The sequence below is a fragment of the Mya arenaria genome, chromosome 13, assembly GCF_026914265.1.
Source record: "Mya arenaria isolate MELC-2E11 chromosome 13, ASM2691426v1".
NCBI classification, from domain to species: Eukaryota; Metazoa; Mollusca; class Bivalvia; order Myida; family Myidae; genus Mya; species Mya arenaria.
In genome coordinates this window covers 18,178,634-18,194,845 of record NC_069134.1, presented here as the reverse complement: position 1 = coordinate 18,194,845, position 16,212 = coordinate 18,178,634, and the positions used below count along the sequence as shown (strand labels likewise).

Sequence of the window (16,212 nt, the reverse complement as noted above, 5' to 3'; positions counted from 1 at the left end):
CTATTTTGCTGTCTTAATCTGAGACATCTTTTATCAATGCCTTTTAAGTATATAAAATGATATTTGATTGTAGATTTTCAGAAAAGCGCACTTAACTGTTTGCGAATGTAACGTCATTTCAGAAATGACTTTGTTGAAATTATGTCCCGGCTTTGTGTGTGCTGCGGTTTGTTTTCGTTAAAAATATTCAATTGACATATTCGCTGCATATAACATTGACACATCGATTTCATAACACACAATGAGGGGATTTGTTAATTTCAGTGTATTTTCACGAGGAGCGAAGCTGTTGTCAATTCACAGATAAAAATCGATATTTTATCAAAAAGCTGGTACAATATCTCTTTAATCACCGAGTTATACAAATTCTCTTCAAAATGCGCTGCATAAAATAGCGAGTAAACTTGAACCCGCACTTCTTAACCATTTAGATTTTACACAATCTCGTGCTGGAATATTTATGTTATAATTTGACATTCAATAAACAAGTAAGCCAATCACCCTATATTTGACCATGTGTTGATTAAAATGACCAATGGAATACAAATGTTCTTTCAAACCAATTCTTATTCAATACCCAAAATCAATGATTTGAGTAAGTGATCGTACGATACACGGTGTATAAATCTGTTTTCTCCGAAATCTTAACCCAATCTACTTAAACCGGTATTAATGATGACATTTCACATTACATGATCCCACAACTTTACCACTTTGTTTCATTTTTTTAGACATCAACATTAAAGGGCATCTAGAAAGTACTGAGATTGAAGCTCGTTTAAGTGTAATATTTGAAGAAATAACTGAAATTTCTGCACCAACTAATCATGTCTGTGACAAGTGTCCTTGGTAACTAACCAGGTCCGTAATAAGTATCCTTGTTCTGTGACAAGTGATCATGGTAACTTACCAGGTATGTAACAAGTGTCCATGGTAACTTACCAGGTATGTAACAAGTGTCCATGGTAACTTACCAGGTATGTAACAAGTGATCATGGTAACTTACCAGGTATGTAACAAGTGTCCATGGTAACTTACCAGGTATGTAACAAGTGATCATGGTAACTTACCAGGTATGTAACAAGTGTCCATGGTAACTTACCAGGTATGTAACAAGTGTCCATGGTAACTTACCAGGTATGTAACAAGTGTCCATGGTAACTTACCAGGTATGTAACAAGTGATCATAGTAACTTACCAGGTATGTAACAAGTGTCCATGGTAACTTACCAGGTATGTAACAAGTGTCCATGGTAACTTACCAGGTATGTAACAAGTGTCTATGGTAACTTACCAGGTATGTAACAAGTGTCCATGGTCACTTACCAGGTATGTAACAAGTGTCCATGGTAACTTCCCAGGTATGTGACAAGTGTCCTTGGTAACTTACCAGGTCTGTGACAAGTGTCCATGGTAACTTACCAAGTATGTGACAAGTGTCCTTGGTAACTTACCAGGTATGTGACAAGTGAACTTGGTATCTAATCAGGACTGTGACAAGTGTCCTTGGTAACTAACCAGGTCCGTAACAAGTATCCTTGTTCTGTGACAAGTGTCCATGGAAACTTACCAGGTATGTAACAAGTATCCATGGCAACTTACCAGGTATGTGACAAGTGTCCTTGGTAACTTACCAGGTCTGTGACAAGTGTCCATGGTAACTTACCAAGTATGTGACAAGTGTCCTTGGTAACTTACCAGGTCTGTGACAAGTGAACTTGGTATCTGATCAGGACTGTGACAAGTGTCCTTGGTAACTAACCAGGTCCGTAACAAGTATCCTTGTTCTGTGACAAGTGTCCATGGTACCTTACCAGGTATGTAACAAGTGTCATTGGTAACTTACCAGGTCTGTGACAAGTGTCCATGGTAACTTACCAGGAATGTGACAAGTGTCCTTGGTAACTTACCAGGTCTGTGACAAGTGAACTTGGTAACTGATCAGGACTGTGACAAGTGTCCTTGGTAACTAACCAGGTCCGTAACAAGTATCCTTGTTCTGTGACAAGTGTCCATGGTACCTTACCAGGTATGTAACAAGTGTCATTGGTAACTTACCAGGTATGTGACAAGTGCCCTTGGTAACCTACCAGGTCTGTGACAAGTGTCCTTGGTAACTTACCAGGTATGTGACAAGTGTCCATGGTAACTTACCAGGTCTGTGACAAGTGTCCTTGGTAACTTACCAGGTATGTGACAAGTGTCCTTGGTAACTTACCAGGTATGTGACAAGTGAACTTGGTAACTAACCAGGTCCGTAACAAGTATCCTTGTTCTGTGACAAGTGTCCATGGTAACATACCAGCAATGTGACAAGTGTCCTTACCAGGTCTGTGACAAGTGTCCATGGTAACTTACCAGGTATGTGACAAGTGTCCTTGGTAACTTACCAGGTCTGTGACAAGTGAACTTGGTAACTATTCAGGACTGTGACAAGTGTCCTTGGTAACTAACCAGGTCCGTAACAAGTATCCTTGTTCTGTGACAAGTGTCCATGGTAACTTACCAGGTATGTAACAAGTGTCCTTGGTAACTAACCAGGTATGTTACAAGTGTCCTTGGTAACTTACCAGGTCTGTGACAAGTGAACTTGGTAACTAATCAGGACCGTGACAAGTGTCCTTGGTAACTAACCAGGTCCGTAACAAGTGCCCTTGGCAACTAATCAGGTCTGTGTCAAGTGGCCTTGGCAACTATTCAGGTCTGTGTCAAGTGTCCTTGGCAACTAATCAGGTCTGTGTCAAGTGCCCTGGGTAACTAATCAAGTCTGTGACAAGTGCCCTTGGCAATTAATTAGGTCTGTGTCAAGTGCCCTTGGTAACTTATCAGGTCTGTGGCAAGTGTCCTTGGGAACTAAGCAGGTATGTGGCAAGTGATCTTGGAAACTAATCAGGTGTGTGACATGTGAACATGGTTACTAATTAGGCGTGTGACAAGTGTCCTTGGTAACTAATCAGGTGTGTCACAGTGTCCTTGATAACTAATAAAGTTCGTGACAAATGTTAATCAAGTCCGTGACAAATGTCCTTGGTAGACATGCAAAATAAAAGCTAATGAAAGGGAGGGAAATTTCATTTGAAAAGTACAATTTTTGACTTCGAAATACCAGGCTTTGTGTTTCAGTGAATTTACCCTTATCTTAAATGGCTGTCAAATATATCTTTTGTTGAATCTTTGCAATAAGCGATACACGTAAGAAATCTTCAGCAAAACAATAGATATTGACAGACAGGTATATACTACCAAAGACGTCTGCAGCTGATGGCATTTCATTTATTTCACTTTTCTCTTTTTAAAATACTTTTATTAAACTGTTAGTTAATCAATCTTGCTGTTGTTGTTTGTTTCTCTGTTGTTGTCTTAATAATATTCAGTAGGTCGAAGTAAACTCTGGAGTTGAACCTTTTAAAATGATAAATTTATTGAAATCTTGAACTCGTAAAATCGTGAAATATCGCAAATAAAATGTCAACACGTGTCTTCATATTTTCCTGAATTCAATTTTTGTTTCTTTCCTAGACGAAAAATCCAAAATTTAGGCGGTGCATTTAAACAGCTTATTTCATCACCTTATTTCTCATGTTTATTCATGCATGAACAATTTGTACTTTTGTTGTAAATTAAGCTATAACAATCAAGATCAATCGCTGAAAGGTTTTTGATTAAATGAACTTTCTTTCACAATGTCTCATTATGGGTATCGCTTAAACGCAGCTTATTTGAAATATGGAAAGTTTAAACTTTTTAAGACGAACATGATTAAAGTCCAAAAACAGCATAGAAAGGCACATTTTGTCTGTGACACAAAGGTTGACCCTTCTCTTTCTATTTTTACCATTCTTAAGACGAACTTGGGAATACATTGAGCCTTTTATGTACAAAAATAGAGATCATATTTATATGTTAAAAGCCTGATTGTTTCAGATATTATACATGTACTGTGAATAAAATATAACCAGTAATTTCAAAAACTATCACGACGGTAATTACCCTTTATTTTTTACAAACCCCAATAAGACCCAAGGCGCAATTTAACGGACTCCCCAGTAGTATTATCACTGCCCGTACAAACGCGGCTTGCCGAACATTTTGTATAGTAAAGATATTATAATATTTTTATATTCTGTTGTATCGTGGCGTCGTGCGTCTCGTTTGGTAAAGGTTTTGCTATTAATTATTTTTACTATGGGGACTTTCCCTGTACTTTATGTTGTATTATCTTAAAAACTCCCAAAACTAATTGCATTGAATCAAGCGATATATAAATAACAACGAGAAAGTCCGTACGCGGGCAATAAGTATGATTATTATATTGTGAATCGTATACTATATTACAAGCGTCTGAATTAATCTTCATTATGTTCACACCCGTATTTTGTGACACGATGGCCGAAGGCAACATGGCGCGGCAAACATTAAATGATACATGCTTTTAACGCAGGCCGATATTATATAAGATAAAATACCTTTGAAATAATAAAAATATTTCTATTTTAATTCAGTCGATAATGAGTAACACGCCCACTCTTGCATAAAAATATCCCACCCAAAATAAATCACAAGATTAATAGGCATACATGTAATTGCCATTTTTGGCATTTAAAGGACTGTCAATATCTACTCTGGTAAGTTTTGCCAGTACTTTAACTTTTCATTGGCAATATCTATTACACGCTTTCTCTCAAACACCACAGCCGTATCACCAGTGATGTATTTTTGTCTATGTACTCAACTGTCAAACTGTTCTCTGCATTATGCGTATTAAATCCCGTCTTTGAGGTTTTGTTACATTCGATACGATACGATACGTTTATTGCATGTATAGGATAGATCACAAGTAGCCGTTTGATATGGAATTTATCAGCGAGCGTAGCGAGGTGCAGGTGTTGAAAGGAAAGGAAAGCACAGTGTCACGTAACAGAGTTTAATACTATAGAATGTGACGTAATACGTTATAATTAAGATATAATTAAGATTTAATTAAATGGATATGTGTCTACATACTGCATGTTTAGTAATGTAGGGCATATTTGATTGTCATTTGAATATGAAGATGGTTGACAGCCGACCTGGTACAAATGTACAAAATGGTCATGTTAATTACAAAAACGTGTATTCCTGTGGTTGTAAAGCTGTCATAGGTAGACAACAAATTAGTACAAATTAGTATAAAAGAGATGATTTGGGATGTGAAAACAGAGTTTGTTAGGCACGGAAGGAGACCGGCCTTGGGTCCTTAATGGACGGCAGTTAGGATGCGGGATTACCTTAAATGCCATGCTGTATTATATACTGATTATTATACTTAGAAAGAACGCGGAACAATAAAGACTTAGAACACTTGAACAGTTGTTGGTTGGTTACTGAACGAACTATCACGAAAGTTAAGTGAGCGTTGGCGTTACGTGACACGTAAAAGTTTGGCGCCTGCTGACCGAAGATATTCAAGAACAGGGTTGACGTGGAACACAACGGCGAAGTACTTATGACTATTGGATCACATTTGATATGAAGAAGAAAAAGATACATGATGACAACTGCGGTTCGAGTGACTATGGACATTGCAGCGCGACCAGGCCACGGGACAAAAGTTAGTGACATTTTATTACTTTGTATTTCTTGCCTAGATATGACATGTGTTGCTATAATTTTGGGATATTTAACGGGGCAAAATTTTAAAGTTTTGGATAATAAATGCAATCAGAGCAAAGCTGTTTTTTTGAAAGAACCCCTAAGTAATCTAATTTCTGACTTAACAACGTTCTACATTATTAAGTACAATAAAACCATTTGATTTAAATAAGAATAAACTAAAGAATGAGTATTTAAGGTAACAAAGATAAAAATATTGAGAAATTCGATAAAAAAAAAAGTAAAACAGGTGTGAAAAAAAACGTTGTTAAATGCAAACGAAGAATCATTTAAGTACATTATTGAATAACTAGATGAAAAAGAAAACTAAGTCATTTAAGGACATTAATTGAATAATTAACATGGAAAGAAATGTAATTAAAAGAATTTGAGTAAACTTATTTAGCAGGTCTAACATTAATGAAAGTTGCATAAATACAAAAAAATAATGACTTATACTCAGGGTTTAGTGCAAACACTGAAGATTATACAAAATGAAATATTTTTTATGTCGAAGAAGGAGACAAATGGCAGGTTTCATTACTTCAGTTGTCATGTAACTGTAAATAATTGTCAAACACATCAGATAGGTAAATGAATGCAATGTTACCTGTAATTAACTTGACATTAATGATATGAAATCATTAAAATTAAGTAAGTTTATAGTCTTGTAAATAATTGTAGTATTTTGTCAATATATCATTTTATATAATTTTGAGTAAATTGGTGATGGTTTTAAAGTTGTAAAAATCATATAAATAAATCATTGTTTGGATCATAGTAAGGTCTGAGAGAGAAAGCGTGCAAAACGAAAAGTAATTTCTTAGATGTCATGATATAAGTGTATCGCCTGAATACGGCAAGTAATTTTCAATTTCGAAATCACTAATAAAATTGTTTGTTAGGTAGTAAGTAATCTAATTAAATTATTTAAGTACCTCACAGATTAGTTTGGTAAAACTAATGAATCAATTATAAAGTTGTAAGTTATCCGATGATAAGCATGATGGTAACATGTTAAGCTAGAGTTTAGCTTTCTTATAACTATGAAGATGTACAAAGTTGTACAAAGATAAACAAAGATAGTGGTCAAGAAAGACCAGGTTTCTTAAAAGTGATTGGAGATGATACGTTCAAGATATTGAATTTCAACAAAATTGTTGGACTCCTGTGAAGTCACATTAGGGTGTGAGTTATTTAATAAATTAATTGAATCACTTAGGTATTAGTTTTCTTAAAATAATGGACTACTTATGAGCTAACATATAAGCTTTGTAAAATATTGCATAAAAAGGTTCTTAATAAAATAAAATGCTGTTCATAAAAACAAAACGTTTCACAAAAAAAAAAATTAGGTCAAACATTCATTAAATCAAACATACGAATACTTACGCACAGATACAGTAATTAATTATAAATGGGGCCACTTTCAAAATATAAGCCTGCTTGAAAATATCAACACAAAATTTCATGGTAATAGCAACACCTAAGTCAATGAAAGGTAAAAGTACAGGTAATATGTCACGTGATACGAACAGTCAATGTCAACATACTTCTTCAGCGGATATCGAGATAATATACCTAGTGGCGATATCGTGTTAAGTGGTCATCGGTGTTTCATAAAGGATCGAACTATATTCTGGTATTGCGTATGTGATGTGCTAACCAATTGGTTACACTTCGGAATATCCAGAGGAGCTAAGCACACATTCTCGTATGACCTGTGCTCGGCTTGACGTCACATGATCAAGTCTTTAGGACCGTGATGATTCCTGTGTGATGGACAACACCAACTTGAGATCGTTAGTATCTTCAATAACATGAACACTTGCACACATCTATCTAAGTACACTTCAAGAATTAGCAGTCGTATAATGGCAGAACATTTCGAGTCGGTGGGGACATTCTACAATCAAACAACCCCTTGGCTATAAACTCTACATCTACAACAACACGGCAGCAGCAACAACAACAACGATGATTCCCTGTCTTCAGAATGATAACATGAAAAACAGCGCTACATAAAACATTGACTAATTACCAAATTTGACAACAGTACTGTCAGTGTTAATTACTTGTACTCAATCTGCAGTGTTATTTTCTAATTGTTAACTATGTTTATTAATTACCTGAGGGCTAATTACCAATTAGTCTATATTATGTCCGACATTTTGACAAATAACGTGTCAGTTTACTTTCTATTGCTTACGAAAAGAAAATCTTGCATTAAAAAGGGACGGTATCTATACAATTTGATATCATTGTTTGGGATTTAGGCACAGATTTTCTTTTGCGTATTTTTTGTCGGAAATACAATTTGATATCATTGTTTGAGATTTAGGCACAGATTTTCTTTTGCGTATTTTTTTTTTTTGTCAGAATTACTTTTTTTAATTTACCTGTTTGGGGTTGAGAAACATAGTTTCTTACGATTTTATTTATCTATTCAATTATAACCATTGTTTGGGGTTGACGCAAAGATTTTCTTAAAAATCTTGATAAAAAAGGGACGAATGTCACGTAACAGAGTTTAATACTATAGAATGTGACGTAATACGTTATAATTAAGATATAATTAAGATTTAATTAAATGGATATGTGTCTACATACTGCATGTTTAGTAATGTAGGGCATATTTGATTGTCATTTGAATATGAAGATGGTTGACAGCCGACCTGGTACAAATGTACAAAATGGTCATGTTAATTACAAAAACGTGTATTCCTGTGGTTGTAAAGCTGTCATAGGTAGACAACAAATTAGTACAAATTAGTATAAAAGAGATGATTTGGGATGTGAAAACAGAGTTTGTTAGGCACGGAAGGAGACCGGCCTTGGGTCCTTAATGGACGGCAGTTAGGATGCGGGATTACCTTAAATGCCATGCTGTATTATATACTGATTATTATACTTAGAAAGAACGCGGAACAATAAAGACTTAGAACACTTGAACAGTTGTTGGTTGGTTACTGAACGAACTATCACGAAAGTTAAGTGAGCGTTGGCGTTACGTGACAACAGGAAACAAACATTTCTGTAGTATTAAGAAAGTCCTTGTAACATAAGTAGGTGCACGATTTGCACGAGATTTACCAGTTGAAATATCCGACCAAAAAACTGTTGTATGTGAGATTTATCAAACACTTTTGCGGCCTATGATTGGCCGGCTGGAGGTAGCTGTTGTCTAAAAAACATTATACAATGTTCATAGCATGTAAACAAATAAACCAATGAATGGAGGAAACAACCCATTTTCTGGAGCTAATGATTGGAATGTTATAACATCCTTTTATAGTATGTATGCGTAGTATGTATGCGTGCGTAAATAAATGTAAAAAAATCTGCATGGTTATTACATTGTGCATTGTTCAACACAAATAATGTGACTTCTTAAACAATTTATATCTGCCATCTCTTACATCTTAGTTCCCTATATTTTCCCTACCTTTAACACCTGCACCCGATGACTAGTTCCTGTTTCATTTAGATGGATGGGACACTATAACTGGGAACCTACACTCCAATGACGTCAGACGATTATGTGTGGTAATTGTCCACATGTTGTACACCAGGTTTGCTGGAGTATTCCATGCGGGAAAAATCATCTCTAACATCAGTTTTCCTAAATGTAGGTTGAACTTACAGATGACACACCATTCGCTCCAAAAATCGTCTCATATTTCTGTAACTACCATAGCAGCACATAGGACGTTATATCCCATAGATAACATATTATGGTGCTGTACGATCAGCATTATTTTATTTTCTGATAAATGGAGCGCAATTTCTGGTTTGAGTGATCCCGAGACAGATAAGGGTCAACGTTTTATTGAAATCGAGAGCAAAGATCGTGTACTTTAGTGAATATTTTGACTAAGTTACAAGGTAGATCTTGAAGTGTCATCAAGTTCAAGAAAGTCTGTAAAGATATATCTTTGTCTGGTTACTGTTTATATTAGTACGACCTGCTTTCAGCTTTTATTGATATAACTACATGTATAACATCATTGGACGCATTGCATAGACTATTGATATTTTGCTACCGGATTGTCATTTGCTGATGACATGATATCGCTGTCTTCTTTGTATAGCCCATCACTAGTTTGCTCTCATCGTTGGATGCCCACGACTGCCCATCTATTATTTTTTAATTACAGGTGTAATGGAATGTGTTTGTCGTGAGTGCATTTCCCTTTCTAGTATCACCATCTCGCAACTGCACAAGATTGAATTAAAATGCTGGCAATGCCGGTTATTCTAACATAAAAATACACATTGATCTATCAGATCCCAGCTGGCTTTGTTCAAATGAGTGTGTAATTGATTTTATTTAACTGATTGTTTTGCTGTTCTCGATATGATATATATTTAAGAAATATAACACACCACTGAGGGTCATTTGACATTATAAGGACCGGCCAGTCAGCCACCGAAGGTGACATGGCCCAAAACTCTGACTCCTTTGACCATGTTTGTTCTAAAGTGTAAAGAGCACATACATCTTTGCCATTTTTTTTGTCCTTCAGACAACACCTATTTGTCCCCTCATGCCTTTCTTATTCTTTCGGATACCAATTTGACGGCGTGAAATTTGTCAATGACTCAAAAGCAAATGGTATAGCTGGTCCAAAATCATTCTCAGTTTCTTTTCTCGTTTGATTCTTGTTTTCCATATCTGTTTTGTCCTTGCAGCACAGCCGTTAAAGGGACTGTAAACCAGATTGGCACCAAAAAAAGTTTTTTTCTGTAACGAATCTCAGGACAATTATCTTATAGAATGTGTTACGCTTTGATATCATAATAGTAAAAAAAGTACCAAAATATAAAAAATAATTTATGTCGGAGATCGGGTTCGAACCCGTGTCGCCAAAATTGCAATCCAGCGTCGTATATATTGAGCTACGAAGGCTTACTCTAATAAGGTGACATGATTAAGCTATACACCCACCTCGGTATTATCACGTGATAACACCGACTAGCCAATCACGCATAAGGAATGAATTCTACCTGGTAGACATACCCAGTAATCTTTTTTAATAGAAATATACGAAATAACTGCTAACAAGTTTATGTCAGTTTTCGACAATTTTCTTTTTTCCCCGCTATTTTATCACACGGAGTACAGCCCCTTTAATACCTCATAATGACTGATATGTTGGGCATTAAGTACTTTCGTTTTCCTTTGTCATCTATGCCTCAAACACAAATCGCCCTTTTCTGTGTGCTTGTAAGATGTTCTTTTTCACATTATTATTGATTTTTTATATACAATATATCTGATTTATGGTATGAGTATAATTAAAACAATGACGACATATATCCATATAAGTACAAACGTTCAATGAGGATGGTGCTCAATGATTACTTTAATTGAGACTAAGAGCAATATGGCTAATGGGGTAATGTTGTATAACAACGGAACAAGTAATTGTGGCACGGCGTAACATTGACGTTAAGTAGATAATAAAATATCACCCATTATTGAAAACGTATATACAGATTTAATCAACATTCAGGGGGTTCTATTTTGATTATAGATGTATATTGCACGATTTTTAAGAAAACTACATTTAAACTGCAATGTCTTTTGATTTATTTACAGCAATCGTGTATACATAAAACATATGGTTTGTTGCCAACTACGTTACTGTGCCCCAGCTTATTGTAGAAGTTCATAATATACACAAAAACAACACATTATATTATATCATGCACATTCGAAATGCTCGTACTTCGTTAGCTACACCCATTTGAACACACTATTGAGTGTAAATGATTACAAAAGTTTTCTTTGCAATTTCGAAAAATCAAAATATTATTCTTATATATAACATTTTTTTTACAATAATGGACATTAATGCAACAGGTTGATGTAATGGTGTTGTCGAGCAATTATAATTGCTTAATCAGTTTAATTAGTTTCAGTTTATTGGTTATATCAGCAATTATTAAGGGTGTTTTCAATGGACTCGCTCATGTTTTTGTAAATTGCGGTTTTATGTATGACGAAATCAAGTGGGGCAAATAATAAAGAGTGTAAAAACTAACATACCAAAATTTGGAACCCTTCTTTGTTTAAGTATCGTCTTTGAAGACCACAAATTTCATTAGCGTTGATAACGCTTATGGTCACTTTAATATGGCTTTTGGTCAATCATATATATAACAGTTTGGAACTGTGTAGAATAGGATCCTGTTTTTTCCAGACCTGTGAAGAATATGATCTGGGAATAATAAGGTCCTACTTGCTTAAACCAAAATTCTTTTTATACTATAATTGTATTTCCTGCAATTTCGATAGCATCTAGAGTAAATTAATAAAGAAATAAGTGTTTTTAAATGCATTACCGGGAAAACTATTGTTTGGTTCAAAAACGTGAGTGAGCACCTTTAAATGGCCATAAAGGCGTTGTTGCATTCAGCGCGCACAGTCTTTATAACAACAAACAAATTAAGGTTTGTCTGTACTCATATATAACCAACGATTTTTCATGTTAACTTTTATCATTTGTAATTCACAATTTGTGCTAAAACAATCACAATAATCTATATGTTTCTGAAAACACTACAAACTTATTTTATATGAGGATGTTTTTTTTCCAGTTATATCGTTCCTAACGAGAAAAATGTATCCCCGATTTCCGGTACTCACCGCCTTCACTCTGCTGGGTCTCTTTTCCGTAAGTACACCAACTGCACGCTCACCCTTAATCAACATATTATTGGTCTGTTGCAATAAATTACGAAATGTTTGAATATGGATAGATTTAGTATCGTTTCTAACACTGTACACATTCGATTTCTTCAAAGACAGCACTTTTATCTTTATTGACATCCCCTGAATAGGACCAACTTTTACCATCTCTGCCATACTTTAGTTTCAACCTATTAGTCTACAATACATATTTATATGAAAGACGCACAAAACAAGCTGATGCGAACATTTTTTTTTTAATTCGAATTCATCAATATGTTCAATTCATTTGACTTAAGTGATCCAAACATTTTATTTGTGATAGACTGTGAACAGACAAAATAAATACAAGCGATATTGTGGCACTTTTTAAACTTGAAAATTTGTGGCCACGTTGCTATTTAAAAAAAAACAACAACACCCTTTTAAAGGACATATTTTTATTTGTAAACAAATTATTTGTCTTTTTTGTTTTTATGATCAAAGTCGATTGAGTTAAACATAATAATGCATTCGAATTAAATGAAGAAGCAAAATTTCTTTTGCGTCATCCTATATTGTGCTGCTTTAAGGGTTAACTTTAAGCCACGTTATCAATCAGTTAATATGACCTTATTTAGAGACACACTTTTCATAAGACATTCAAGGATAGAAATGAAAGGTAACCAGACAGCGATCTTAAACAGTGAGAATAGAATGAACGGTCAGAGATAATAAAATGAACGGTAAGTGAGTACGGAATGAACGATCAGGGAGTACAGCATGAACTGTCAGTGAGAGCAGAACGAACGGTCATTGGGAACAGAACGAACGGTCATTGGAAACAGAATGAACGGTCAGTGAGAAGAGAATGAACGGTCAGTGAGTACAGAATGAACGGTCAGTGAGAAGAGAATGAACGGTCAGTGAGTACAGAATGAACGGTCAGTGAGAAGAGAATAAACGGTCAGTGAGTACAGAATGAACGGTCAGGGAGTACAGAATGAACGGTCAGGGAGAATAGAATGAACGGTCAGTGAGAACAGAATGAACGGTCAGTGGAAACAGAACGAACAGTCAGTGAGAACAGCATGGAAGGTCGGTGTAAACAGAACGAACGGTCAGTGGAAACAGAATGAACGGTCAGAGGAAACAGAACGAACGGTCTGTGGAAACAGAACGAACGGTCAGTGGGAACAGAATGAACGGTCAGTGAAAGCAGAACCGTCAGTGAGAACATATTGAACGTCCAGTGGAAACAGAATGAACGGTCAGTGAGAACAGAACGAACGGTCAGTGAGAAGAAGTGCACATTCAGTGAGAACATATTGAACGTCCAGTGAAAACAAAAGGAACGGTCAGTGGAAACAGAACGAACGGTCAGTGAGAACAGAAAGAACGGTCAGTGGGAACAGAATGAACGGTCAGTGGGAACAGAATGAACAGTCAGTGGAAACAGAACGAACGGTCAGTGGGAACAGAATGAACAGTCAGTGGAAACAGAACGAACGGTCAATGAGAACAGAATGAACGGTCAGTGAGAACAGAATGAACGGTCAGTGAGAATAGAATGAACGGTCAGTGATAATAGAATGTACGGTCAGTGGAAACAGAACGAACGGTCAGTGGAAACAGAACGAACGGTCAGTCGAAACAGAACGAACGGTCAGTGAGAACAGAACGAACGGTCAGTGATAACAGAATGAACGGTCAGTGGAAAGAGAATGAACGGTCAGTGAGAACAGAATGAACTGTCAGTGAGAACAGCACGAACGGTCAATGGAAACAGAATGAACGGTCAGTGAGAACAGCATGAAAGGTCATTGGAAACAGAACGAACGGTCAGTGGGAACAGAATGAACGGTCAGTGAAAGCAGAATGAACAGTCAGTGAGAACATATTGAATGGTCAGTGGAAACAGAATGAACGGTCAGTGAGAACAGCATAAAAGGTCAGTGGAAACAGAACGAACGGTCAGTGGGAACAGAATGAACGGTCAGTGAAAGCAGAATGAACAGTCAGTGAGAACATATTGAACTTACAGTGGACACAGAATGAACGATCAGTGAGAACATATTGAACGGTCAGCGAGAAGAAGTGCACATTCAGTGAGAACATATTGAACGGTCAGTGGAAACAGAATGAACGGTCAGTGAGAACGGAATGAACGGTCAGTGGAAACAGAATGAACGGTCAGTGAGAACATATTGAACGTACAGTGGAAACAGAATGAACGGTCAGTGGAAACAGAACGACCGGTCAGTGAGAACATATTGAACGTCCAGTGGAAACAGAATGAACGGTCAGTGAGAACAGAACGAACGGTCAGTGAGAAGAAGTGCACATTCAGTGAGAACATATTGAACGGTAAGTGAAAACAAAATGAACGGTCAGTGAGAACAGCATGAACGATCAGTGGAAACAGAATGACCGGTCAGTGAGAGCAAAATGAACGGTCAGTGAAAGCAAAATGAACGGTTAGTGAAAGCAAAATGAACGGTAAGTAAAAGCAGAATGAACGGTCAGTGAAAGCAAAATGAACGGTAAGTGAAAACAAAATGAACGGTCAGTGAAAGCAAAATGAACGGTCAGTGAAAGCAAAATGAACGGTAAGTGAAAGCAAAATGAACGGTCAGTGAAAGCAAAATGAACGGTCAGTGAAAGCAAAATGAACGGTAAGTGAAAGCAGAATGAACGGAAGGTGAAAGCAGAATGAACAGTCAGTAGAAACAGAACGAATGAAACAAGATGTTACATTTGCCATTAAAAATAGACGTGATGAAAATAATTAAGAAGTAAGTTGTACTTTGAATATCATTCTTAACACGTTAAATATAATCGAAATTAACCGAAATGTACGTACTGGTTTATACAAATAGGGACTTCTTCAATCGTTATTTTGGTTTAGACAGGGATGTTGCCCACTATAACAATGTAATTACCCCTTGCATTTGCTTTGTTGTTCTACAAGTTCTCTTTTAAAAACAATAGAAGCTTAGAAATAAGAGAAGCAAAGAGAATGTTTTTTAGCTCAAGTTTTAAAGTTAAAGATATCCATTCATTATTAACGTGATGTTATACGGAATGAAAATCCAGTGTTCACGTACTTTTGTCTATAAAAATGATGATCTGTTGATCAGCTGATCTCTCTGAAATTGAATGATACACCAAATTGTTCACAAATACTAAACTGTGACAAGAAATTTAACATATTATATGTTTACAAGTTCGTTCAACTAAATTGATGGATATTTGAAAATACATTTACTTTAATAATGTTTTCTGATGGAGGCTGATTACCAACCGAAAAGTTTCTCAGTCTTTAGACGTGCTTTTTCATTGGCTGAAACTGTACCTTCTAATGTAACATTTGTCGATAACCAAGAACGATGACTGTAATGTCATACACCACTTAATACATTTTCTATATATTCCATAGTCAATTGACCAGTTTGCATTACAGATAACACTGATATTAAGTGCTTCACCACCCCAAATACCATATATTGGGCTTCATTTGTGTTCTAAACGTTGTACCAATGTAGCGTTTAAGTAACGTTTCTCTTAAGATTAATAAAATTGGTAGAACGTATCTACTGTGTATTCGTTAAAATGACCATATTTGGTTTTTAAGGACAAACAATGCAGTGAAAATGTAAGCAAGAAATGTAGATCCATCATGTTCAGCCTGGTTTTATAATCGCAAACTATTCAGATTGAAAGCCTCTATATATGGAAGATAGCCAATAGCCCAAGATGGTACAACCACTGGCATGTGCTAATTAAAAGAAAAAAACGGCATGGAACAATAAGCAGGCACTTCCGACTCGGTTTAAGTTGCGCTTTAAACTTAGCAAAGCCATGTTAACGATTGTCAGAAATATCTCGATAGTCTTCATTACTTCAAA

At 35.9% G+C, this 16,212-nt stretch overlaps 2 protein-coding genes across 2 annotated transcripts in view; one reads left to right on the top strand and one right to left on the bottom strand.

The window, feature by feature from the left end:
* The window catches only part of LOC128213373 (peroxisomal biogenesis factor 3-like), a 246,858-nt gene that overhangs the window by 88,506 nt on the left and 142,140 nt on the right, over positions 1-16,212 (bottom strand). The window lies entirely within an intron of this gene.
* LOC128215086 (uncharacterized) overlaps positions 1-16,212 on the top strand; it is a 31,753-nt gene that overhangs the window by 1,435 nt on the left and 14,106 nt on the right. The window contains exon 2 of the mRNA XM_052921809.1: positions 12,235-12,311. Within this exon, the coding sequence (XP_052777769.1) occupies positions 12,258-12,311 (54 nt within the window). The 5' untranslated portion in view covers positions 12,235-12,257. The remainder of the gene's footprint in view (positions 1-12,234; positions 12,312-16,212) is intronic.